The 27,365-nt window shown below is 43.2% G+C and overlaps 1 protein-coding gene across 1 annotated transcript; it reads right to left on the bottom strand.

Annotated features, from left to right (window-relative positions):
* Positions 1-5,825: 5,825 nt before the first annotated feature.
* Positions 5,826-26,065, bottom strand: tle3a (TLE family member 3, transcriptional corepressor a). Its single transcript, XM_032523563.1, is given in 23 exon segments — positions 5,826-7,184; positions 7,473-7,549; positions 7,876-7,887; positions 7,890-8,025; positions 8,121-8,268; positions 8,390-8,637; positions 9,165-9,414; positions 9,503-9,576; positions 10,061-10,236; positions 10,347-10,479; positions 10,946-11,098; positions 11,186-11,236; positions 11,967-12,089; positions 13,593-13,600; positions 14,029-14,233; positions 16,137-16,166; positions 17,893-17,967; positions 18,227-18,289; positions 22,427-22,471; positions 23,865-23,928; positions 24,146-24,246; positions 24,788-24,934; positions 25,428-26,065. Coding segments are annotated over 22 exon segments (2,304 nt in total). The 5' UTR covers positions 24,812-24,934; positions 25,428-26,065; the 3' UTR covers positions 5,826-7,076.
* Between the last annotated feature and the right edge of the window lie 1,300 nt (positions 26,066-27,365).

Raw genomic sequence — 27,365 nt, forward strand, 5'->3', positions numbered from 1 at the left:
GTTAGTTGCAGCCTTAAAAATTATTACTGATCACTTGATTTTCTATAATGATAGTTATGGTTTATACACTTTGTTTAACAAAATGTTTTGTTCCTGAGGCCCAGTAGGTGTATCACTCTGTGGCTAAGAATAACACTTGAGCTTCAAGTATACAGAGTATTTGGACAGAGCTGAGCTGTCCAGCACAGAGATCATGCAGCACTTCACTACTTATGTGTAAGGGCTTTCCAAAAAGCCAAAAGACAAGGGTGGACAATCTTGTAGGCTGCTCTCTGCACCTTTCCAATGTTGACTACAGTACAATACAGCAACACTGAAATGAGAGCATTTGCTGTGAGGAAAGGCCCAGTGTTCCCAAACAGAGTATGAGATGCTACATATGAGACAGTTACATTGTTCAGATAATGGGTAAAAAATATGACCTTTCCCTCACACTAGTCATCTGTGCAGCTAGAACAATGCAAAACGGAAATCTAAACTAAGAAAGTCTTGTGGAATTGTAATCGGGATATGTGTCCTGAAAAAACAAAGGCTACAGTATAATTATTGATTCTTCAATTAAAATTATTCAAATTAGTCCAGTACATGGATAACCAGTACATGGATAACTTTTTTGGTGGTGGTCATAGTATGTTCGATGAGTGAGTGAGAATCAAATAGTTAGGGTTGGCCAGGGCCCATTTTCTATAGACTATAGAGTGTGTGTGTGTGTGTGTGTGTGTGTGTGTGTGTGTGTGTGTGTGTGTGTTAAACTTTCTGAGGATCCAATTTAGCTACTTAATAAAATAGCATAGACTGTGAATACATGTAAAGTATATACAGTCAGTGATAAAGACTGTACTATTTAAAACTTGATGTGACAGTGGTAAGCCACTTGTCTTAGCAACAATGTTGGAATGAGAGTAATGTTCGTATACATTAAATGACACAAGGTATCCAGTATGGTATGAAATATCAATCTGGACAACACATTTCAAATTTTTAAATTCAATAATTTGTAATGTAAAAGGTTCAGACCGAGCCTTGTTCTTTGATGATTTGCCATGCCTCTGGTTATTTTTAAGCTCTTCCAAGTTAGTTTAAAATGTATCTGGAGCTGTTTTCTACTGATCACATCAATGGAAATTAAAAACTCACCGGCTATAACGGCTTCAAACGTGGCTGTTGCTTCCTTTGGAGCACCTGAGGTCAGCTGCAATGGATCCTATTTAGTGACGACTCATGGCGGAAAAGGGCATCAAAACATCCTTAAAAATGTATGAAATCTTCCCTCCAGCACAATCCACATCTCTGCTGATCACCTGTAAGATCAATATGTTGCTAACGGTGATCATTTTGTCAGAATGTGGCTACATTCATCCCTTCTGTCCTCAGGAGATAGCTCGCTAATGGTAGCCATTTATATCTATGGTAACCATAGATACACAGAGACGGTTAAGTATAGAGTATGTTTGATATAAATACTGGTACCACATATAGAACAGAGACCATAGACATATAAATATATATCTTTATACGTCTATGCCAGAGATGGTTTACAACATTGTAAATACCAATGTGGTAGCTAGCTATGTAGCCACAGATTTGGCTAGTACCACTCTGGTACCGCTATGTTAGATAGCTAGCTAGCTAACGAATGGCTAGTTTAGCCTTACAACAACTGGCTAGCAAACTAATCCATAGCTTATTTATAAGATGTAGCAGGTAAATAACATTATTGCACTTTCACAAATAGAATAAAGCTTTCACAAATCGGATGTTTTTAAGAATTGTTAGCCTCTCTGGGATAATGTAGTCCTGATTTGACAAGTCTAGGTATAGTGGTTTTGGATCTGGACCTGGTCTAATGTAGTCTACATATGAAAAAGAACAAAGAATTGCATTTTCACAAATAGAATAAAGTTTTCACGAATCTTAAACTGTGTTTTAAAGAATTGCTAGCCTCTTGGGATAATTTATTCCAGATTTGACAAGTCTACAGTAGGTATAGTGGTTTTGAATCTGGACCTGGTCCAATGTTGTCTACATATGAAGAAAAAAAAAACCCAGTAAAATCTCCCTTTATTGCATTTTCACAAATAGAATTAAGTTTTTATAAATCTGAAACTATGTTTTTAAGACTCTAGCATCTCTGGGATAATTTAGTCCAGATTTGACAAGTCTAGGTACAGTGGTTTTGGATCTGGACTTGGTCTAATGTGGTCAATCGGAAGCTACCTTCAGATTCAAGTTTCCTTACATTTTCCCTTAACTGCCAAATCGAATGCTAACTTCAGCGTCGTTGCACACGACTAACTGTCTGTAACTGGGATGGGACAAGTTTTACCATTTTTACATAACTTACACTTAACACTATTTAGAAATGTATTCACAAAATAGTGTCTCACTGATTTATAATGTGGAGGTGTTGATGTGCAACCTCAACATTTAGCTTCATTAGTATGACCCTACCAAAACATCAAAGCCTTTGTATAATATCCTATTTAAACAAAATGACCATGGTCATATTAACATTTAATAAGATAAAGAAGGCCTCATTCAGTTTAATATGCAATAAGTAATATATTGATCCTAGACTGTATTTCTTACATGAAATTCAACTCAAACAATAATTATTGACACAAACTGAGATAAATCCATATTAACCTTTGATATTGAGTGAACAGTTCCCCTCTTTTAATTCACAGTATGTGCTCAAGCTGTTAATCAGATTTATATCTAAAAAAAAAAATCTTACAAGTAAACAGGCAGAAGGGGCCAAAGAGAAATCCAGCTCTCACCACTTTAGCTCAATACTGCCATTTCCTCTGTAATTAGTCATGAATTTTACACCTCCAGCTGTGCCTTAATCAAAGAATGTGTGTGTTTAGCATAATGCATATAATAAAGAAGTAGTTGTAGTTGTCTTAATCTCAACATCAAAGAGCATGTTAGTTCCTTCTCAGGGCATTAGTATCATACAAATCTAATTACTCTGGGTTTGAGTTACTTAGTTTTAGTGGATACTTTGAACAAATACAAAGGAATGTCTCGACTGGCCTTCCAGTGGAATAGGGCCATTACAAAAAGGGCAGGAATGAGAAGTGAGAGGTAAGGTGAAATAAGAGATAAAAGGTGAAATAACATACTGATAATGTGTGGTCACCTGCTCCTCAGTCAGGACACATCAGGAGGAATTCAGTTTTTCTAGTTTAACAGCCCTCAAGCTGCGATGACACAAACCTGCCCAGTGCAGACAGTCCCTTGACCTCAATATCTAAAATAGCATCCAGTCCATTACTGTACCCGTGTCCTCTGACTAAGCTCTGGGACTCCACAGGGGTGAAGTGCAACATCAAGTTCTTTTGTAGAAAGTCCTGTGAACATCAGTAGTCTGAACACAGCAGCGCCAGCAAAAGCAGTAGCAATCCAGCCTAATCCAAATGAATCCGGGTCTCCCAGGTTTGTTCATCCTGGTTGGAGGGAGATGACTGCTCTGCTCTGCTGGGGTGCTTATCTGCTGTCAGTGGTCGGTGGCTGTACAGGCCTCATGTTATCAGGGCTCAGCCTGCTCAGGGATTGGAGGGCCCATGCAAAGTAAACATAGAACCTGTCCTTTGCTTATCTATCCCAGGAGAGAGAGAGAGAGAGAGAAGAGAGAGAGAGAGAGAGAGAGAGAGTGTCTGTGTGAGAGAGAGAGAAGCTTGTTTCCATGGCAACCTCATCCTTTAACGGCACCAACCCCCACCCCTCCCATCTAGAGGAGAACCCTGGTGGTCTTTGTGTAATGCGATTCCACTAGAATGCACTGTGGATTAGAGCTGCACTGCCTTCGGGCCCTAGGCAGGGCAACAGTGAAGACATTATTACCCAGATCAAATGCTGTAATCACTAGGCACTGGGGGCTTTCACATCCATTGCAGATAAAAACCTAGGACTGGCAATACTCAGGTGATTAGGGGATTATTATTCTGTATTTCAGCACGGTGCAAGAAAAAACCTTGATTTGCTGTGTGATGGATGGGGGAGGGTGTAAAACAGAATGCTAGCCAAAAGAATCAGCCAGATTCTGGTGGACTGTGATCAATGCCTGGCAACTAAAAAAAACATTCACAGTGGTTTGCATGTGCAAGCCCACATATTGGCATGACAGACCCCCCTTGATTTTCTGTAGGGTCCTTTAGTCTTGGCTCTAACAATCCAAGCTAAAATAGAGAATTTGACTATGTTCTTAAGTTTAGAGCTGCTGTAAAACACGTAGGCCACTCTAGTTTCTTAGTCTAAAGTGTAGCTCTCCTCTAAATAGAACAAGGCAGCTGGGCTTTTGCATGAGAACCTGCTGAATGCCCTCCATTGAGAGGTAGATCAGCGGAAGGCGAGACAATGACCCCCTCAGTCTTCAGCAATAGCCACTCAGAGGTACAACCTTTCATCTGCAGATATTTCACTGTTTGATTAAGTGAGGAAGAAAATTCTACTTGAGCAAGGAGCTTAAGCTACAAATGCACACAGGAAGTACACACTTCAGCAATGTGGGAAAAGAAAGACTATAGCTTTTAACAAATGAGCCCGTGAGAGCCGAGCATGGCGTCTGGCTCCATGCTGAAAGCATCCGGCCCTGCTTTTATAATCTAACAACAACATCTCTGAAGAGGCAGCCATATGAAGAGCTCACAGCTTCACGCACAGAGTCCTAGAAGAGCCTTGTTCTGAAGTGGAAGGACTGGGCCATTCACCTCATCCTGTCCAAAAGTACTCAACTACCAAAAGACCACTCAAGAGCAGTGTTTGCGTCATATTTCTGAAGTGGCACTGCATAAATACTCTGCTTTATTCTATCACTCTGAGACGGCTGTGCGATTTCCGTGCTGTTTCATTGCTGTCACCATACATGGATACAACCCTAAAAAAGATGGTGGCTGACAGTTGCCAGTTTGTTACAGTACATTGTGACTTTGAAAGCTGCAACAAGTCAGTACTTTTCAGAGTTAAAGCCATTGCCAGAGGTCCCTAGCATCATCTCTAACAGCATCCTCTCATGCCTGCCAATCTCCTGAGACAGTTGTAAAGTCTTATCTGGATGCATTTTCATAACAGCCATTTACAGTCAAGGAGAGGCTGCGAATAAATCCACATTAGATGCAGACTAGAGAAAGGGAGAGCCCTCACTACAAGTGCCCAGGGCAATGCACACTTTGAAAACACATTTCTGGTTTACAGTCAAGCCAAGATAGATTCAGCATGTGAATACATGCAGTGTATTTCCCTCAACTTGATACATTAGCTGGTTTACACTCCCTGTCCCACTGCAGCAAATATTACTGTCTACTTCTTACAAACTGTCTTACTTAATAGACTAGTTTGATTTTGTGAAATGAGCTTCTTTTTTTTTTCCAAGTTAGGTGAGAAAATTGATGCTACTTTATCTCTTGTACAGTAAATATGCTTAGCATTAAGAGTAGAAACACGAGGTAACAGCTAGCCAGGCTCAGTCCAAAGTTGAGAAAGTCAGCCTACCGACAATTTCAAAGCTCACTAATTAACTCATTATACCTTGTTTGTTTAATCCAATAACCATAAAGTTTAAAAACCCATTGTGGTTTTATGATGGGTTATGTGCTTGGCCAGGAGCTTCCTAGAGTCTTGACATTGTGAGATCTCCATTGGAGATTCATAGAAACTATTTCCTGATTGGCTGATTTTGTTACTTTCGGACAGAGGACTAGCTGTTTCTTTCTGTTTTCAACCTGTATGCTAAGCTAAATAGCTGCTGGCTGTAGCTTACTATTTAAGAAAGTAGCAAGGCACCAGCACTACAGAAATTCAGCCAACATGTTTTTTTTTAAATATAAAAACAGTTTATTGATTTATCAACAACTGTCAACTGTACAATCCTTAGGGATGATGACATGTGTATGCTACACAGTCTAATGTGTGTTTATGCAGATACCATTCCTGTCTATGAGAAGATCGTAGTGGAACATTATGAAATACTGAAGAAAGCAAACAGAGCATACCCAAAATGTCAATGTTGTAATGGCTTTGGCTGCCACCTTTATGGGTAACCATGTAAGTCTTGCACATCAGTCACAGTCAAACGAGAGAGGCATTAATTAACTCTTAGACTGATGACTAAACTTTGCTGAGTGGAGAAATTAGATTCATACAATAGTCGAGTCAACAGATTGAACTGAAGTCACAGCTACTTCACCATAAAACCCATAAGTCCTCCGGTTAATAGTTATCCATTGTCATTACCAATGTCATTGAAAGCAGCCAGTGTTTAGTGATAGGTCTTCATTATAAAGTTGAATTTCCTGCTGACCATGGCCAAAGGGTAACTGCAAACCAAGATTTTCTCCTTCTTCCAGTCTGAAAAAAGGGCCTTTCCGGAATACTCCACTGTTAAAATCCATGGGACAAACATCTGCGTTACAGCAAATAGCGAAGAAAAACTCCGTTGTCAGGCAGAAAAAAATCCAAATTAGATTTCCGAAAAGGTCATTCTGGACAACAAACACAAAAAAGCAATGGAGGGGAAAAAACTGAAAAAGAATATCCTCTTACAAAGTCCTAATCTAATTTCCATCCCCAGAGGGGACAGAAAAATCACGGAGAGAACAAGAAAGAACCATCACAAGCGTAACTGGACACCAAAATATAAATCTATAAAAGGCCTTTTATTACTCCATTATGTACACTTTTCACAGGACCTCCATGGAGAAGTTCCAGAGCGAAGCGCCGCTTCTAGTTGTGTCATGGAACTTTATCTCCACATTAAAAAGGACGAATAAAAAAAGAAATATCCAACAAACAGAAAAACAGCAAGACATTATTTTCATCTTAGTGCCTTGGGGAACTGCACTTGATGTACAAGTGTTAGTTGCATGAGTGAGGAAGGAAGGACAGAGCCGAAGATCACAGCATCCATGGCCACGACAGCACCATCGTCCACTTCAGTCTGGCACTGCTAAACTTCCTGCCCATCCACCACGGGGCTGCAGGCAACATCCATGCTGTCTGTGTGAGGAAAGGTAGATGGAGGAAGAGTCTTCTGTTCCTGAGCATGAGCATGCTCCGATCCAAAGCAGTCTGTTCTAGTAGATCACTTCATATACAGTGGCCTTCTTGTCACCAGAGCCTGTCACAATATACTTATCGTCTGTCGAGATGTCACAGCTCAGGACAGATGAGGATTCCTTGGACTGAAAAAGATTACAAAAAAAACATGTTAGTCTTGGAGGCAGTTAACTTATCTACATTTGAAGTTATGCGGAGAAGATTAGCTGACCACAGGACAAGATTAGATTGCAATGACATTAAGTTCTGGCTTGATGCCCCTGAGAAAAGACTTCTTTGCCAGGTCAATAATTCAGGTTCAGTTTTCACTGATAGGAGAGTCCTGTCAGACAGCGGACGCTGTGCCCTTCCTCTCAGAGACAACTGTGCATACTTTTGGACTGGCTGCAGACAGAGTGTATTGATCTGCATACCTGGAATATGCTGGCGCCATATGGAGTCCTCCAAGCATTCAACAGATTGTCCTTCCCAGTGCTTACGAACCATTTACCTGCAAAGAAAACAGTGCGATCAGGCCTCAAGTTAGAGTTAGCAGGTAACCTTTAAAACACAATAGGCATTAAGACTGAACAAAGGACACAATAGTCTTGGCACTTAATAAAATAGGACAGGCTAACGCCCCTTTGTGGATGAGTGCAGTCAACTCTCCCTCTTTTTCTCTCTCTCTCTCTGTGTGGTGTGTGTGTGGTGTGTGTGTTGTGTGTGTGTGTGTGTGTGTGTGTGTGTGTGTGTTGTGTGTGTGTGGTGTGTGTGTGTGTGTGTGTGTGTGTGTGGTGTGTGGTGTGTGTGTGTTGTGTTGTGTGTGTGTGTTCATACCACAGTAGGCAACTTGAGGGAGAGGACACAGCTCTCGTGTAGGTGGAGCTGATACTTGTCAGGCTTTGAGTGGTGGAGCACCTCCACGTTGCTGCTCTCCATGCCCACAGCAAGCCACTCTCCAGTCGGACAGTAGCCCAAGGAGAAGATCTGGGAACAAGACACAACAGTAATTACTGACAGTTCTGGGTAAGTCTGTAGATGTGTGTGTATGTTATCTGTCTCTTCTATGTTACGGGTTGTACCTGTGAAGTGAAGTCATGCTGCTGCAGCTGTCGACCCTCCCTCAGATCCCAGGAGCGAACAGTGTTGTCAAGACCACCTGTCCACAGCTTAGTGCCATCATGGGATATGTCAATACAGCTTGCACCATCCGTGTGACCCTGGAACTGCCTGCAATCAAAGTCAGAAAGCATATCAACATTTATTGACATCCCCTTATAAAATTGCTTGAAACAGCAATCCTGTTGTGGGACCAAAGCCCACACAGTGTGAATAAGTGTTTTCTACCAACCTAACGAGAGTCTGATTGTGCAGGTCCCAAACGGCAATGTTTCCATCACTGCAGCAGGAGAAGCAAACTTTGGCATCAGGGCTGATGGCCAAGGCATAGCATGCCGGGGCTGAGGAGGTGAGTTCAGCTTTGATGCGAGGTGTCTGAGAGGCCAGATCCCAGATGGTCAATGTGCTGGCCTCGCCTCCAACGATCAATGTGCGGCCATCAGGCAACAGCTTACAGGAGCGGATGTAGTTATCCCTGTTCTGTTGCAGAGAGGACAAAGCAAATCAATACATGTTCAGGTCAGTGGAGCTAGAGAGACATTTAGGAACAAGCCGGTGGGAAAGAGGATGAAAATCCTTCTGGCATAATAAACCAAACTAAGGGTATCAAACCTACGCTTCTATATTTTGAGTTTCTAGCTTGTTACATTTACACATCTATTTGGTGATGTTCAAATTTCTAGCCAACTATAATTAATCAAAAAATGTCATGTGATGTTTATTATTTTCTTCTTTTGTTGTTGCCAAAAGTACTTTGTATTTTACACACACACAAAAAACACACATACTGAGCGAAAGCATCAGCTGTATTTGTGTACCAGTGCATTTGCTGCAACTGTCACTGAGATGTGAAATGCCTGTTGTGGTCCTCATGTATAACAGAGGATTATCCCATTGTGAATGGAATGAGGTTGTGTATACAGCTCATTACCTCTCAAAATAACTACACAAACAGAACTCGGTGTAAAAAAGTTGATGAGAAAACGTGAATCAGCAGTGGTGCTCACCAAACAGTCCAGTTGGGACACAGGGCTCTTGCTGCCAGGTTGGCTAATGTCCCAGATTTTGACACAGCCTTTGCCACCAGTGTATACATGACGTGTGGGGTTGCTAATGGTAACAGCGCACACCACCTCGCCGTGGCTCAGCGTGTTGATCTGACGGGCGTGGCGTGGAATACCGGGGCCAATCAGGGCGTCGGGCGGAAAGGGCACAGGCTGCATCTGACCGTCTGCACTGACGTGGAAGGAGTAAGCCCTGTTATAAAAGACATGTGTTAGTGTTTTATATCACTGCTGTTTTTCTTTTTAAATGAGGGACTAGAATAATTTGGTGAGACACTTACGGTTTGCCACCAGAAATGGATGTGAGGCTGGCCGGAAGGCCTGGAGCTCTCATGTGGGTGTGAGGATCAAACCCCTGAAAAATAACAAGATGGAAACTTTTGAATAACAGATTTGTTACAATGATCCACATGGTGTTTTTCTAGGGACAGTTCGGCAATGAGCTGATATGCTTTCTTGCTTAGAGTTAGATGAGAAGATCGATACCACTGTCATCTGTCCGTTGAAGCAGGTTAGCTTACTTTAGCATAAAGACTGGAAACAGTGAAAAAGCTAGCCTGGCTCTGTCTAAAAGTAAGTACAAAAATCATTGTCCCGTGTGCGTGCATAAGAACAAAACAGGGACCCACTTATAGAAAATTAGCTCTATAAGCGCTTCTCTAAAACTCCACAGGGAACCTTTAGCAGACAGATACAGAGAGGTATTGATCTTCATCTAACTCTTGGCAAGAAAGAGAACAACTGTCTTTCTCAAAATGTCAAACCATTCATTTAAGTATGTGCAGTGCTTTAGAGTGATCCCAAATACAGCTACATAAAAGGACAGGAAAGGGTGTTACCATGGGGGAGCGTCCATAGGCTGCAGCTGCTGCAGCGCTCATCTGAGGGGAGATGTGCAGACCAGCATACACACTAGGACTAGTCAGGCCTCCATTCATTTCATGATGGCCCATCATGGCAAAGGGGGTAGGGTAGGAGCCTGCGATGGGCAGAGGGGTACGCAAAGCTGGGGCTGCTATGGACAAAGACAGGAGAAGGATATTGGCATGTGACATAACAGTACATTGGGAGAGGATGGAAAAAGGATTATCTCAGTTGCTAGCGAGGAAAGAGAGCTGTACCAACCAAGAGCCTCCATGCCTGGTGGTTTGCCCAGGATGGGTCTGAGCCCGGGAGTGGAGCTGGTGCCAGGGGTGGGGGCATCATTGCGGGGGGTGGGGGTGTTGGACTTTAGGCCAGGCGTGGATGATTTGTCATTCTGTTGAGCGGACGAGAGAGGAAGCACATTCACAATCCCAAAAACCAGGCAATGTGCAGACTGATAATTTGAGAGCAAACTGAACTTAAGCCAATCTAATTCTGACAACCCTCATAGTCCTGCAGAGCCATAAACTGCTATTTATTTTAAAACCTATTATGGCCACAATGGAGATGGGGCCGTTTTTATCCCCTTACTGCTTTGGCTTTAATCTTTTAGTGAGGCACAGGGGAAAAAATCCTGGAGGAGTTAAATACATTGAGCTATTAACAGAGAAGACCTGACTGATCCTGATGCGGGACAATATTATCCCTGACGTTTAGTCATGCACTTAAAGCACCGACAGCCATTCTTAATCCACTGCAGAAAACGTCCTAGATTTATTTACACACATCCCTTTGCTCTCTCTGCAATTCTCATTTAAACCCTTTCTGTCCTAGTTTGTTCGTAACTCTTGGTGTCTTACATGACTGAGCTCCTTGGCCTTGGATGATGGGGTGCTTCCAGAGGATGCCACTGATGCAGGGCTGTTGGGTGTGTCCTTCTTTGGGGGGCGGGGCTTATCAATGCCATTCTCAGGTGGTGAGTGGGCGGGGCTTGCCCGCGGAGTGGCAGGGTCCTGGAAAAACACAGCGATAGACGTTGTTACAGCTTCATGTCAGTACATATCAATATGGCATTTACAATTACATGCTGCTCTGCTCACCTCATTAGACACATCTACCACCAGGTCATCACTTTTCTCTCCATCACTGTCCTGTAAAAAAAGGTAATAGGCAAATTAGTCCTTGACAGAAAACGTTTTTTTAATGAAACCTTTGAAATATGTCTGACCAGAAAAGGGTCAACTGGTGTTTTGCAACAGTTTTCTCAGCAAACCCTTTTTGTTACTTTTCCCGAGAAACTGAGAAACTGATTAAAAACGTCGGCAAAAGCTTTAAAAACAGCTTTTGCCGACGTTTTCAATCAGTTTTTCCAATGTTTTTGTCGATTTTTTTTGCACTTTTTACGGTTTTATTGAAGTTTTTTTCCATAGAAAAAGGTGGGTTAAAATTTGGGGAAAAATACTTATTCTTGCCGAGAGTTGGATAAGCCTAAAGTCAGAAGCAATAACTTCCTGGAGTCACGGTAAGGTTGCCAGGCAACCAGCGTGAGACTCTGAAAAGTCACTGTGGCCGGCCAAAATTTGTCTCACACATAACCACCCATGACACCACAATGTGTCCTCTTTCCACTTTGGAGTTGTCCAGACAAACAAAATACAAGGTGAGCTGACAGGTGCTGTTTTTTCACCTTCAAAACAGGGCCACGATAGCGGTTGCCCCCAGTCTGCAGTCTTTTTACTAAGCTAAGCTAACCAACTCCTGGTTGTAGCTTCATATTTAGTGGTGAGACATGAGAGTCATATCGACCTTCTTATCTTGATCATGGCACGATAGGGAATTAGTTTTATTTCCCTAAATGTTAAACACTTCTTAATGACTTACATATCTGCTCATACTGTCCTTCTCTTCCACTTTGCGTTTCTTAGAGTCCAAACTGTAGTCAGAGGAGCTGCGGTGTTTCTCACTGGCTGTGCGTAAGCTTTCGGATGGGGATACAGAGTTATTCTGCAAAGAGAGAACCAAACATACTTTATTACCATTTTGTGTTTCATTATAAAAGAGAGCAGTGAGTCATTCATCCGTTACAAATTCACAGAGAACACACCTTGCCAATCCAAACTCTAATGCCCCATTCACACAACTATGGATGCTGTGGACTCTTAAAATGCAACTGTAGGCCAGCTCCAAGCAGTACCCTGACACCAGCCAAGCCCAATCTCACACACAAGCCTGTCCCTGGCCAAACAACAGAATGGGCTATTATCTGAACTGAAAGGAGGAGGGCTTGTTTTCTGAGCTGGGCTCCCTCCTCCTCATAACTGGACAACAAACAACCTCACACGGACATGAGCAGTGTGTTGTGGCTGAACAGAGGGCCTTTTCTCTGGAGTCAGTCAGGCTAAGCGTGAGAGAGAGAGGGGTGGAGAGACACAGAGAGAAACTGTATGTTGTGGGCATTGATTGCCGCAGCGTGCTTGAGCACCATGTCACTTTAGGCTTTGAGCTCTGATAAAGAGAATCTATACCCTGCCAGTGGGCACTGCAGCGTGGGACTGACTGGTGCTTCTTCATGGAGCCTGCCTGCCCACACAAACTGGGACAGCTCACTCCAAACGCCAACAGAACGGGAGGAACTAGGCAGGTGTCCAGCGGCTTTCGCAGGGGTTTTCCATTTGCATGTAAACTGCCAAGTTCTCCCGATTCCCTCTGTCACTTCTTCTGAAGACCAAAGCAACCACATGGACTAAGTCAGAGGCAGCCCAGAGAAGTGAACAATGGCCGATAGACTAGCCGTCCGGGCAAAGGGCCACTGTCTGCATAATGGCTGACCTTTAAAGAGATGCTTAGCGTGACTCATTAACCAAAGTCACCACTCTGCTATCAGATGACCTGGGACAAGAGCAGAGAAACAAAACAGGCCTGCTAATCGCCCCAGGAGTTCCATTTCTTCAGACATGACTGCACCCATTCAGCTGGCCCAGCCTACAGAAACACAATCTCACAGGCACATCACAAGCCATCAGAGATTGCAACCATTCCAATAAAACGCTTTAGCAGGTTTAGCCAGACGGGGTGGAGAAAAAGAAAACAAAACAATTCTCCATTTGTGTTCATAAATATTCATCACATGCCAAGGAGGAGAGTGAGCTGGTACACAAGGGAGACAGTAGAAGGGATCAAATAAATCCTTTAAGAAGGGGAAGTCAAAGTCTGTCTTTAATTGTGATGAAATTACAAGGCTTCTAATCTCTCCAGCACAATACCAGTCATTTCCCTTCTGGATTAAACACACAGGATTTATATTCCAAGCCTCATTTCCAAATAATCATTTTATTGAAAGCAGATTACAACAGTGACTGAAATCAGCCAGTAGCATGCTGCTGGCGTGATTTTTTACTTGACATTTTGTGGTGAAGATGAAAGTGTGATAAATGATGGTTTCATCATTTATCACACTTTCATCAACAAGTCCTGCAACCAAAGATAGTTGCGAGTTTGGACACTTACCGTGTTCTCTGGATTGCAGACATCACAATGGTGGCGGAGGTGATGAGGAAACCAAGTAGAGCAAAGAGAAAAACACGTCAGTTAGCATATCATAATAGATGATTCTGGCTGAACGTGTGAGAATCAGCTGCAGGGCACCGGGCCCCTCTTATCAACGTGTGTTGCAGCTGTTGAATAGCTTATGCAGTCATTCACTGGGAATGTACCAGCTCATTACCCAGACAGAATGTGAACAGACAGGATGTGCTTCTCACCTAAGGGCCATACAATTTTGCTCTGGAGAGTAAGAAGCAACTCTGCACTAAATTGTTTTCCCCTGTTTAACATCTATGCAATAATGTTAAAATTAATACCCATTTCAATTATTCTAAATAAACTGGTTAAGCAGCAGCTAATGCCCAATTGGATTGCAATAATCCTAAACTCAATTACTCACCTCTGTGTTCGAGATCATGGTGGTTCTTCTCATCCTTTACTGGGAGGTGGGCTTGGCTGCCCAGGGCACCTAGTGCCAGCAGGCCTGATCCAGAGCCTGTCACAGGGGGGATGCCAGGCGGCTGCAGGCCTGAGGGGTGAGGTGGCAGCTGGACTGGAGGCCCGTGAGCAGCATGGGAGAGGTGCTGTGCCTGGAGCTGTTGCTGCTGTAAGTAGGAAATAGACAGACAGAAACCGAGTGGGTCAGAGGGAAAAAGCAAGGAGAAGCCAAACACTATGAAGCTGATCAGTTAAACCCTGGATGATATTAGCACATTCACACATCTATTACTGTCAGGATCTGACAGCAATCCCACTCAGTGGTATTTCCATACCAGACCAGGGTGGCATAAGCCCTAGATCTGTGCTGAGGAGAGTGCTGCTCAACACATCTAATGCATGAGACATAGCGCTCAAAGACAATCCATCGCGTAAAGTAAGTAGTGCATGAAGAGGAGTTAAAAAAAGGAAGAAAAACATTTAATTCTACAGTAATGACAAAGCAAAGTGTGATTCAACCTAAGCTTAATGCAAAGGAATCATTTTACATCAGGTAAACTAGCGCTTTATCATACTGAAGCACCACAGCTGTCCTATGCCATCAGTGAGTTGAGCAATCCTCTTAAGGAACATGAAGCTGTGTAGGAATCTGTCAGCCTGTGGGCTAAACAACTACCTGCTTTTTAAACACTTCAAAAACATAACCAGCTTCTTTTTACTCCTCTCATAGTCATGTTCCTGGATTAACAGAACATGAATCATTTGCACACCCATACTTTAAGAGGCTGAGGGAACAGTCAGTGCCAGAAGCTGGCACTCTTTCCTTCTTACTCCAAGTATTTGTGTGTTTGTGTGTGCGCGCATGTACGTGCGTGCGTGCATGCGTGTGTCTGGAAGGCTGCTGTGGGAGCCAGGACTAGGGGTCCCATGCTGGCACTCAGTCAACCCTCCAATATTCACCATCAATATTTGAAAGGCACAGGGAAATGGATGAGAGTTAAAAGGCACTCAGCATGGAAGTAAGCAGTTTAAAGCAAGGTTAAATAATACTTAGCTGAGACACCAATAAAAATATCAGCAATTTATTACCTGTCTACGAGCCAGATGAATAATTCAGCGGCTGTAACAGCGCGCACCTCCTCTCTTTTACAAGACAGACTTCAATCAATGACCATTTAGCGCCATTTTATGAATATTATTATTAGTCACTTTGTAATAACAGGGGAGGTGGTACAACACACAGTACAACATGGTGGGCTTGCCTAACACACAGTTAAAAATACATTAACTTAGCAGGAACTTGCTTTCAAATGTACTTTTTCAAACAAGATATTCAGTCGTACAAAGGGCACCTACTTCAAAAACATGTCCTCAAAATCCTTTCTGGAGGGTCTTTTTAATTGCTTCTACATTATCTACCCTGAAGGTGGAGAAGACTAGGTTGGAAACTAGTGAGGTTTTAAACTTGCAACCTTGTCCTTTGCTCCATTGGGCAGATGTCAATCCAATTACAAAATGTACCAAGAACACAATGACACAGAGAGAGAGAGAGAGAGAGAGAGAGAGAGAGAGAGAGAGAGAGAGAGAGAGAGAGAGAGAGAGAGAGAGAGAGAGATAATATTGTGTCCATGTGGGAAATTAAGGAGCCAATTCATTGGCAGGGGAGAGCCATCCTCGCTCATTGTGTTTAATGAGGCACTGATGGGTAATATGCATGGTTGATCAGCAAGAGCCCTCATTAGAGGGCCATAAATGAAGACAATAATAAATAAAGAAAGGAGTCTGGCCTATTTCCTCTAATTTAATATTCCAAGATAAAGACCTGTACTTTTTTTTCTCAGACTGAGTGAGGCTACAAAAAAAAAAAAAAAAAAAACACACACAGGCAAAATTGAGCAAATTTATTATAGTAGTCTCTAGTGTCCTAACTACACTATAGTGAAACGCATAGCACGGGAAAAAGTGCCATGCAACATGCACAAGCACTTTGAGCCCAGATGTGTGCACACACCAAGTCAATTAACAACAGTATGGCACATACAGATGTGTGTGGATTTGGATGCCACTGACCATGAGAGCAGGGTAGGCAGCTTGCTGCTGCTGAAAAGGAGGACAGAAAACGGTCAGGGCAACAGCTGCTCTAGACGCCCTCTCTCCATTATTATATACTGCAATGAATGGTGTTACAGACAAAATAAATATATTTTACTTTCACATCTTTTTAAAACAAAGCTATTGTGTGGGTTTATCCAGGTGGCCAGTCGCTGGGAGACAGGTAGGCTTATCTGAACTACTTCTTGGCTGACTTCAATATTTTGTGTTTCCTAATCAAACAGGATCCACCACCAGTCAGGTTCATCTCAACGCAAGCAGCTGCCCTAGTTGCATCCTATTAATGGCCCTCAGCCCCATCAATAAGGCATGCAGCTGGCTCCTGGATGCTGCCTGTCTGCCTGGCACGCTCTTTCACCCCACCTTGCTTTACAATATGCATGAGGATTTTTGGCATGCCTACAGAGCTTCTCCTTAATGAATAACTAATGGAAAGGTATTCGTAAAACATACAGTGGCTACATTTCCACCTCTTCTGACATGAGCAACCACCGTGACTTGGGTGGAGGCCTGACTATTTCATAAAACAGGCCGGGTGCCAAATAGGACCATATACTAAAATCATTAATGGGCTTGTACAATATTTTATAAAAATGTAGACTTTAATGATACTAATTTTAAATTATAGCCAAAGACCAACAGAGAGCCACAGTGAAAGACTCAGACTGGCACAGAAATATTCCAGCATTATTCCAAATGTAAAAAAAAAATCACATACACAGGAAGGAGCCACAAATTAAGTTAGCTTTTCTTAGGAACATCTGCAGCTTACAGCTGCTCTGCTTTGGTGAAAGTGTAATAAAGCATCTGCTTCAGTCCAACAGATAAAAAAACAGCAGCTCTCCATCACCTCAAGACACCTTGTCAGACATATTCTAGGGAGCAATTATACTGGAACAAAAGGTCACCAAGGGGGCATTAATTGAATTCCAATATGGGCCTCCAGTCATCAAGTCTGCTTTTTGAGCCAGCCTCTTATGCATGCTAAAGACTCTGCAAAATTCAACTGTAGTATTAGGACCACTGACAGCCTGAGCTTTGTATCGAGGGTGACACCAATCACTTCTGTTTCAGGAGGGCAGGGTGAGTACAGCTGATCAATGAGGAGCAGATGGGGTTTTGAAGCAGTGATGAACACCACACATCACCGCTCAGTGCTGCGGTGTGCAAACAGAACTGTGCAGCAGAGCTGTGATGGCTGACTGCTGTCTGCGCTGTCTCAGCTAGCTTGCAGCGCTGGCTTTGTTCTGCTAACCCTCAGTCTTTTAATTCCCACAGCTATCCAGGTCAGCAGTGAGGGATGAGGCTTCTCGTTAAAACCTTAGCCAATTAAAGCAATACAGGCTGCGAAGGGGATCTCAAGAGCTCTCAGGCTCACATTTATAAACACACAACAAGGCAGTGAAGATGCCGCTGAGACCAAAGTTGGAGCAACAGACCAGCTCTTGAGAGCTATACTTGAATATAGTTTGAATATTTTGGTCAAGAATATAGAACTAAATAGGACAAATATATATTAACACATTTGATTCAGCACTGTAACTGTAACGGGTGGTACATCACATCCTATTCTATTAACAGTTCAGACTACTAGTTGGTGCATGAAGACATTTACATAGAAAAGTATAAGTAGTGATCATCTTATATGCAGGTCAAAAAAAGGAATAAAAGGGGGTATACACACGGTGAGTGGCAGATTGGGAAGTCCACGTACCCCGATGATAGCATTCAGCTCAGTCATAGTCACCTGCTTAGCCCGCTCCACTGCCTGAGCAACCTGCTGTTGGTGCTGTGGGAAGACATTTACAAAGGATGATTGGGGCATGCCAACATCTATCACACACCCACACTCACTTATCAGAGAAGTTCACACTTAATGTTCATAGTGCTGCTGCAATTTTAAAAGGGAGGGCAAACGCTACAATTACTTGAAATTGCTTAAACTGAAACATGTTTTGAAGTAGTATCCTTAGAATACAGGCAACAATAAGCACCGTTATTGTAGTACTAAACTGTGACGCTGTTGGAGAGCAACATTGAAAACTCACCTCTTGTGACAGGAAAGGCATAATTTGAGCTAAAATTGCATTGAGCCGTTTGGCAATCTCCGTCTGGAAAACAAAAGGAGGAGCAAAATGAGACGTAGAAGTATGAAACAGACAGTGACTTCATATAACCCCGCCTTTAATGTTTACACCGATTAAGTCAATTACTGCGGCAATCAGAACTGCTTGACTCAACATCCTCTAAACAGCGTGATATTGACATTTGAAATATTTAAAACATTAGGAGAGCCCAGGGGGATGGAGCACAGCTGTGCTGAGAGTGCACTCCATGCTAAACAGATATGAGCAGGCAGAGTGCTGCTGTGTTGAGAGGATCCTCTCTCACTCTGCCCTCCTTTCCCTCATCTGCAACTCCGCTGTCCTGCAGTTAACCTCAGAGTTAAACCACACAACCACACACTAGGAAGTGTAGCCCATGAACCGGATTGCATTGTTTACTTACTTGTGACAGTGTGGGAAATTTACATTGAAGGGTTACAACTGCAGTTTGAGCAAAGTTTATCAACCATAATGAGTTTGAGGGTAACACACCTCAAATCTGTGATCAATACCATTAGAAGTCAAATACCAGCCTGTAAACATTAAGAGTGCAGTGTGCAGTCCTTCCAAGATGCCTGGGTCATTTCTCACTGCAATCAGCTGCCCAGCCCACCATCCTCCCCTCCATCCACATATCACTGCCTCCATTCTTCTGCTTGTCTACCAACTGTCATGGCAACGGTTGCAGCCCTATCTTGCTGGGATCATTATGCAAATGGGTGCTCTGCTTGACCGTAACAAGCTTTAAAATCATATTACGTGCTTGGAGGCAGGTCATTAAATTGAATTTTCAGCCTGTCGATCACATGAAGGTAGCAAATGAATGGTGGATAAAAAGAGCAATGGGAGGTGTGCAGAGTGGGTGTCATACACCCCCCTACCCTGTAAAAACACTGCACAGCCAGCTTGTTGTGCCTCCCTCTTCTTCCAGGGATGGGAGATGAGACTCTCAGGTTCAAGCTCTGCACTGGGAGTAGAAAAATAGCAGTGCCAAAGCTACATCATCTATGGAATTTATGAGCTGCAGTTCAACCCAAGGCCACTGCGGAACACAAACACATCACAGGGATTTTCTCGATTTTTCATTTGGAGCAGCACACACAATGTACTTTGCAGACCGCCAGCTTATTTATTACACATGGCATAAATGCCAGGCAGTTTTGGCAGCCAGACGTATTACCTCTGAGCAGAGCCAGAGAGATTGGAGAGTAATGTCCAACAGAACGAGACCTGCTGACCCTAGCTGCAACATGGATAGCCACTTAGCTGGGCAAGCCAGCAGGACAAACAACAAGCTGAAGATGAAATATCAGATGAGACAGAGTAAAGCCTGAGATCAGAAGCAATAATGTGAAACAAATATATGGTAGCATGCGTTACAGAAAGTACAATAAGTCTATAAGACAACACTGATTAGAACTTGATTACTGTCTGCAGAAAAGAAAGACACTGAACTTCCAGTTCCTTGGGCACCCAATATAGGTGACCTACAACCAATAAAGCAATGAGATGGTTAGTTAAAGGTTTTGTCAGCATTAGTATTAATGCAATGTTGTAAGTGCTCTAGCAAGAGCTCAAGAACGCCCTCAGAAACGGTTGAAAGCTACCGAGCCTGCATAATCCATGTTTGTTGAGATAAGCCATGTCAATAGCAGTCGAACATTTGACAGGATTTGTGAAAAGGCCTTGAGCGCACAGTCCATTCCTCTGTAGCTTAGTGTCATGGTGACAGCTGGCTGGGAGAGGTCAGGAGGTGGCTGATCCACTGCCTCCTAAACAACTGGCAGCCTCTACACTCTCACAACATGCAAATACATGGAAAAGAAATCAACTCAGCTCGCCACTGTTGTCAGAATACATACAGTGCAGTGCTGGGAGGATTTTCTTTGTTCTGCTGGCAGATAAAAATGGGTCTGTTGTCACTTTAAGTAGATGACAGCTTGGCCCTTGAGAGGCCGGCTTTGCGCAGCTGCTACACAATTACAGGTACTCTGACCTGTGAAGCACCACTTTAAGAGCCCTCTCAGGCTTGCTTGTCAATGGTGTGCAGAAAAGTATTCACCTGTTGCCATCAGCTAAAAACGGAGTCGAGACACTGATTGAGTATTAAATACAGAGGGAAAACTACTGGTGGCTCTGGTCACACATGATCCATCTATAAACAATACTTGACTAGTCAGATTTAGAGGGCCTCCAATTTGTCCCAGATGACAGCATCGCCTGTTTCCTGATTTTTCTAGTAGGAAGAAAATTAGACTAGCACTTCACTATGGCACTTCTAACCCAGAAAATGACACATTTCTTCTAAACTGAAATGTTACACAAAGCCTCAGAGGCTTAATGTGAAGCAAGTACAGAATACATTTCTAATTGACATTTTAAGTTATCTGTATTGATCTGAGTAAGGCCAAAGCCTGCTTAAATGGATGCATAAGTCATTGCTATGATTAACCTTGTGAGCTGCAGCAGTGATTATCTTGGGTAAAGGATGCCTGTGAACTTAAAACAAACTTATTCTTACAAAAACAGCAAGAAACCATAACCTTCCTAATGCCATATCTTAAAATACAATAACTTTCTGTTTATATAAATGGACCTGACACTTAACAGTTCACACCCTGTAATTATTACACTCCAGTCCAGTCCCACGTGACAGATTGGAGATATGGAAGCATTGACAGCCACAGTTTCTGCTACCACTTTTCACTGCACACCTCTCTTTAGTATGAACACTGCAGACAGTCCGCTGGCTGACCAAGTTTGTTTTGGCCCTAGGTATGGCAGATAGTTTGCTACTTAGCAAATGATTCCTGCAGCCATGTGTCTCATGTCTGTGATACAACTACAGGTAACAGACAAATGTGATTGAGCCTCAGCAACAACCAAACCTTGAGCAGCACAAGATGATGTTAATTACTGGCTGACATCACACAGCAGAAATTAGCTGTTTGAATCAACATACTGTCACGGCTGATAGAGAGGGATCAGATGACACTGCCACATCAGTCCAGCTGAGCTGTGCCGGTGCGTGTGTTCTGAAATCTGAATTATGTCTCTGCACTGTAATGAAAAAGGCACAGTTAGAGAAATGGATTTCCTCACTGTGGAATAAATCTCCTGGCAGGAAAATAATATGCCTATGTGCATCCAATAATCCATCCCAACCCTGCCTGTTAACCACTCCCCATCTTCTCCTCCTCCCCTGCCTGAGCTGTAAGCTGGGGGAGCTGCGTGGACGGGGCCCACACTGTTTGCTCACAAACATGCCGTTCAGCAGGTTAGGGCCCCACTGATGAATTATTCAAGCGCTTCAATCAGCTCTGTTGAGGTTCCTGATAAAAGTCAGGCGCTAAAATGGATCAGTCGATTAACCTGTTTACACAGAGCTGGGCTGTTGCCCCTCCCCCAGCTCTATTCTCCCAACTCGTCTCCAGCTCCCATCCCCCTCCTCTTTCTTCTGGTTGGCGATAAGTGCCTGACAGAAGCTATCAGAGCGGGCCGAGCCCTGACAGACATGTGGCAGTGTGACACGCAGCCCAGAGACACTGATGGATCACCCTACCACACCAATCCGCCATGCCTCCCAACGCTTTCATTAACCAGGCTAGGCTGTCGCAGGAGAGGAAACAGCCCCACTGGTTTAAGAGCAGCATGCATGGGAATCTCTGGATTACTCATTGATATGTTCTTTATCTCTGCGTGCATCAGTGTGACTGCTATGTGAAGAAGAAGATAGGATCTTTTGATAAAGATAAGGGCACAATAAGTGACTTTTGCACCTCTCTTGTAATTACTGTTAACCTTAAAAAAGAAATACTAACCCATCAGCAATCCTCTCTCTTTAATCATTAAGTCAAAGGCCGAGCCTGCCAAAGTCTACCCTTAGTCTTAGGCTGAGGCAAATCCAGGCTTTACACCACAGACCAAAACATGTTAAAACGGCCCCTGCAAATGTACAAATGGTGGTACAAGATTCCAATTGTATTGCCTTGTTTGTGTGCAATAGATCCGTCTGTTTACAGCCTGTAATTACTGATTTTCAGTTCATTTCACAACTTAAGAGTGGCTCCTCCTGGGTCTGACATCCCTGACTCTGTGGAAAACCACTGAGCTGAAAAATATGAGGAACATCATGGAACATACCTGTTTGTGCATCTCTATGTTCAGTCCATAGGACATCTCGTAATACTGAAATGAAAGCAAAGATTTGATTGTGATTAATGAAGTCAAAATATACTCATTTACAATTAAGTTGGGGCATAATTTAATATATGTATGCAATTACTTTAAAATTCTTATATATGTAGCTTTTGGTTTATCTTATAATCATTTCAATGGGACTAACATACTGTATATAGCCACAAATCAATATTTTAATTGATCACAACACTAACAACATCACCAAATGATCTCAAAGGGAAATGGTAATAATGCCTAAAAACCTAAATACAATCAAGCTTTCTGCTGGAAAACATGATAAACTAAGAACAGACAAGAAAGGAGTTATTTCAGCAGTAACAGCCAATAAAATCAATAGTGTTGTTTATGGTGTGGGCAGAAAGAAGAAAGGCTTAGATTTATTGATCACCATCTTAAGCCCTCAGATCTCCAGGATGTCTATTTACTCATCATAACGTGATTGCTCAACACTCTTGATATTTCAAGCCAGGTCAGTCTGTCTGGCTGAAATGTAATCCGTGGATCCCACAAGTGGCAGCCAGGGCAGAAATGGCTTTCCAGTCAGTGTCTATTTGATGAGGCCAATGCATTATTCAGTCCATTAGCTTCTTCGAAAATTACTCTCAAACAAGAGAGCCATTCTGTCTGAGATCAGAGCCCCACAGCCGTAGCATAACCTGACACCCAGTGCTGGCTGTGGGATACTTCCCTACATGTTTACCTAACCTCCTCCCTGTCAGGCTGACATGTTTTCCTGTGAAAAGAATGTTTAACTTAAGCCTGCATGTGTTGGTTTAAGTCATCCGCAGTGTGTTGACCTGGGACAACAGAGTACACTGCCACAGAATAACCTCCTGATTGCATCATGTCTGAGCTGATTTCCTGCATCATAAGCACGCCTATGTTTTTCTAAATGGCCGCTAAAATAAAGGCTAATGATTTAGGTTTACACAGGAACTAAGGTTGACTTAGTGCAAAATAAGCTGCAGCAGGTTCTACGTCCTCCATTTTGTTTGCTGTGGTGCATTTTCCCACACGCTGCTTTGGCCCTCCATCAGCTCACACCTAATTTATGGCCATGCATATGTTTGAGCGTGGAGTCTCCTAGGAGAATAATCAGATCAGCACACACAGAGGGCAACGCTGCAGTCGACCCTTGGAGATCAGGGGCGCGCTTTAATGGAGCCTCAGCCCACTGCCTCCTGTCTGTCAGGAAATGCTCCTCCATAACAACCAGCTACATCAAACCCCCCGGGGGCCTTTCACAGGCCTGTACCTGACACTCAACCCGCCCTAACCACCACACAGGTGAACACAATATGTCTCGCTCCACCCCAACTAGATCTCCAACAAGCCTTGCAATTTGGAACCATAATTGCTTCTTATTGTAACATAATCTTACCATGACATAGTGGCGCTGCATCTCTGTCTTCTCATTGGCCAGTTTGTCATACTCCACCTTAAGACTAAAATAGAAGACAAGGTGTCAATTTCAGGCATCTCTATCACTTCAATAACTCACTCACACTTAACCACTTGACAACGGTGTACGGATGATTAAAAAAATGTTGTCTTTTTCCATTTATGCATATTTCATTTAACAACCAAATATTAGCTTTAACCTTATCATTTGATTACACACCGACACTGTCATACTTTGGTGATACACCTTGTAATCATTACCTGTGATACTGGGCTTGCAGGAACTGAAATTCATCTTTAATCCTGTCACAAGACTCTGCTACAGTGAATTTGAAGCCAGGCTGACCGGGCTGATGTGGAGCCTGAAAGAAAAGGTTGTAATAATCACATCAGTCCAGTCACAAGAGAAAGTTTCTTTTTTTTCTGCATTGTGCTGCTGAAGGGAGAAGAAAGTTTTCACATTAGACTACTTTCTAGATAATATCTTCTTGGCTGTAAGTACGACATTACCACACTAGAGAGGTGGGTCTATTTCACACTTCCAGAAGCTAATAACACAACATGAATAGACTTTCACACTGAAAATGAAATCTAATCTAAAAAATGAATAAAAAACCACCACCTGTCCCCATGTTCAGCAGAGTCATATGTTAGTGTATGGCTGAGTAAACACAGTATATCCAGGCATGCAACCTATCTGCATCCATTTACCACTATGTGCATGTTTTGGTGTAGCATAAGTGCATTGTGATATAACCATATAGATCTGATGAGCTGCATTAAGGGTGGAACACGCTTTGCAGGGCAGGTTTCAGATTATAAGTCAGGAACCATGTCAACATCAGTGTTGTGAGATAAATAGGTAAGCTCTAAAAGGCTAAGTATAGAGGGAGCGCTTCTTACCGGATGTCGGCCTTGTGGATACATCTTGAAATGTATCCTTTGTTTATTTCTCCAGTGTGCAGGTCCTTTGGCAAAATGGTTGAAATGTGCTCACAGCCACACCGGTCTCAGCAGGCCGGGGTGGGGGGCAGGGAGGTCGTGAAAATCCTGTGTTGAAAAATTACGCGGTTTAATCTTTAGACGAAAAAAAACACAACAACAACTGTGCACGTTAAGTAGTCACAACACCAAACTAGTTTTAGTCATTGCAGGCAGTTACAGCCATATCAAAAAGCAGCTCTAGTCCTGCGCTCCAGTCTTCTTGACCTTATTCGGTCAATGGTCAGCGATAGACTTGATATATTTATATTAAAACAATCTCAATTTACAACCTACTACTGCAAACACAGCGTAGACCAAATAAAGACGGGACTTTTTCGCCGTCAAATTGAAATATCTGCTTTAAATTCGTTTGTTTTTGACTCTGATGTTGACTGATGTCGTCAACCCCCCCGCTCTAGACGTCTCCAGGCAGGCCACGGCCGCCAGCACTGGCTTCCACCGACTGTTGGACTCCGCGGACAGCGATGGAAACGGTGCGCTGTTGAGCGTACGCCCAAAGAAACTGAAAAAGAAATCAACAGCTCTGGGAAATACATACCCGCGCGAGTGTCCTAACCGTCCGTCCGACTTTTTGTTCCCAAAGAAAAAACAGGTTAGGCTACAATTCATGTGCTTAATCCCTCCCGATATAAACGTGGTGGACGCGGATCTCGACAAGCATCCTCTTTCTCCGGAGCGCACCCAGCCAGTATGGGGGAGCAGTTGGGAGAAAATGTGGTGCGGTCGGACTCGATTAAACTACTCTATTATCAGCCGCGAACCTCCGAGGAATGTGCGCCTTTAGTGGCTGGTTAATCCCAAAAAGAAGAAAAAAATATATGCTTCCAAAATCTGTCTTTCGACTCGACGAGATGGCAGATTCTTTAAAAGCGTTGCATGTTACTCTCCGCAATCTCGCATTTCCCCTAGTTGTCCAGCTTACCCCGGTTGCCACACACAGGCAGCAGGGCTGAACTGCCGTGAAAGCGCCTATCTGTCCAATCGGATTACTCGGAAGGAATACGGCCACATCTGCCTATCGGAGAGCGACGGCCCCCACGTGGGGTGCAACGATACATGACATCATCCCGCGGATCCACAAGGCATCATCCATCCGTCCCCCCATGTACAACAACAACAGCAGGCATTGATGTGCCGACGATGATATCCGAATTTGACAGAGACAGCACAAATTCCACACCCGCGCTTCATCAGGGTGTTTTTTTTTTACCGCCCAAATAAAGTTGATAATTTTTTTTTGGGTGAGACCACCAGCGGGACGGGGAGGGATGTGTGCAGTGCAACAAGCATTCTTGAATTGTTATCCCCATACAAGGAAGAGGGAGGGGATGTGGGAGCCTGTTTGTAATACATGGTTATAAAATGTGGAGCAATGTTACTGTGAAACATCCAAACTAGCAGACAAAATCAGAAATGTACGGGTTAAACTCCCCCCAACACACGTACACCGTGAAGGGCACACTAATGACCAACTGATCGACGATATCCACCAAATTAAAGCCACGGGGCTCGACATACATTTTTAGCCTTAAATAGCTCGCGATTCTTGCACAACAAATCCACGAGCCAACCTATCAGCATTTGTGTGATAGTAGTACTGCGGGAAGAGAGGAGATGATTGCCTTTGTCTGATATGAACATCAGCCATGTCTGAACGCAGCCTCTACGCCTTGTTTTGAAGGTTCAACTCTGCCCCACGTGGGACTCCTCTGCGGCTTTAAGGCCTCTTGTCCAATGGCAGCGCGATGCACTTACTTGCTGGCTTCCCATTGGCCCAGCAACGTCGAGCCTGTCATTCACGGAGCAGCGTTGTCAATCAATACCACGCGGGGTCAAGCGCTGACAAATGCCTGTGCTCCTCGGTCCTCTGCCTGTGAATAGAGGGTGGAATGGCTGCTTAATTAGCTTCGAATGGCTTTTCTCCCCAGTTCAAACAATCTGTTACCACCACGTGGTAATGAGAGCCTACATTAAACAAAGGAAGAAAGGAAGCATGCAAACAGTTGTAACATTACAACCTGTAGTTTTCCTTTACATATGGGCCTATGTAGCAGACAAAGGGTTCTGTTTTACCTTGTATGGCCAGTCGAACTTGTTCTGTTTATCACAAAGGCCAATGTTTTAATATTAAATCTGAGAGTAATTGTGCTGTTTACAGGGATGCAGTGTTTTCACAATCAAACCCACAAACACAAGACACTTGTCTTCTTGTTTTTAAAAAGCTATCGTATGGTCGTGTGTCATTTCTCTGCTGTGATAACGAGCCTGTGAAATAAGGAAAAACAACAGCCTGATGAATAAAAAATAGCAGCCTAATTATATACAGTCTCATAATGCATAACACACATTCAAAGCTGTTAAATTTGCAAGACATTTGGAGTCTGTACTCAGGACATTTATTACATGTAATCGTATACAAAATGGAACTTAATTATGGTTTTAGCAATAAAGCAAATTTAAAGTGTGGTCTGTAAAA

Source organism: Etheostoma spectabile, chromosome 8, assembly GCF_008692095.1.
Source record: "Etheostoma spectabile isolate EspeVRDwgs_2016 chromosome 8, UIUC_Espe_1.0, whole genome shotgun sequence".
Taxonomy (NCBI): Eukaryota; Metazoa; Chordata; class Actinopteri; order Perciformes; family Percidae; genus Etheostoma; species Etheostoma spectabile.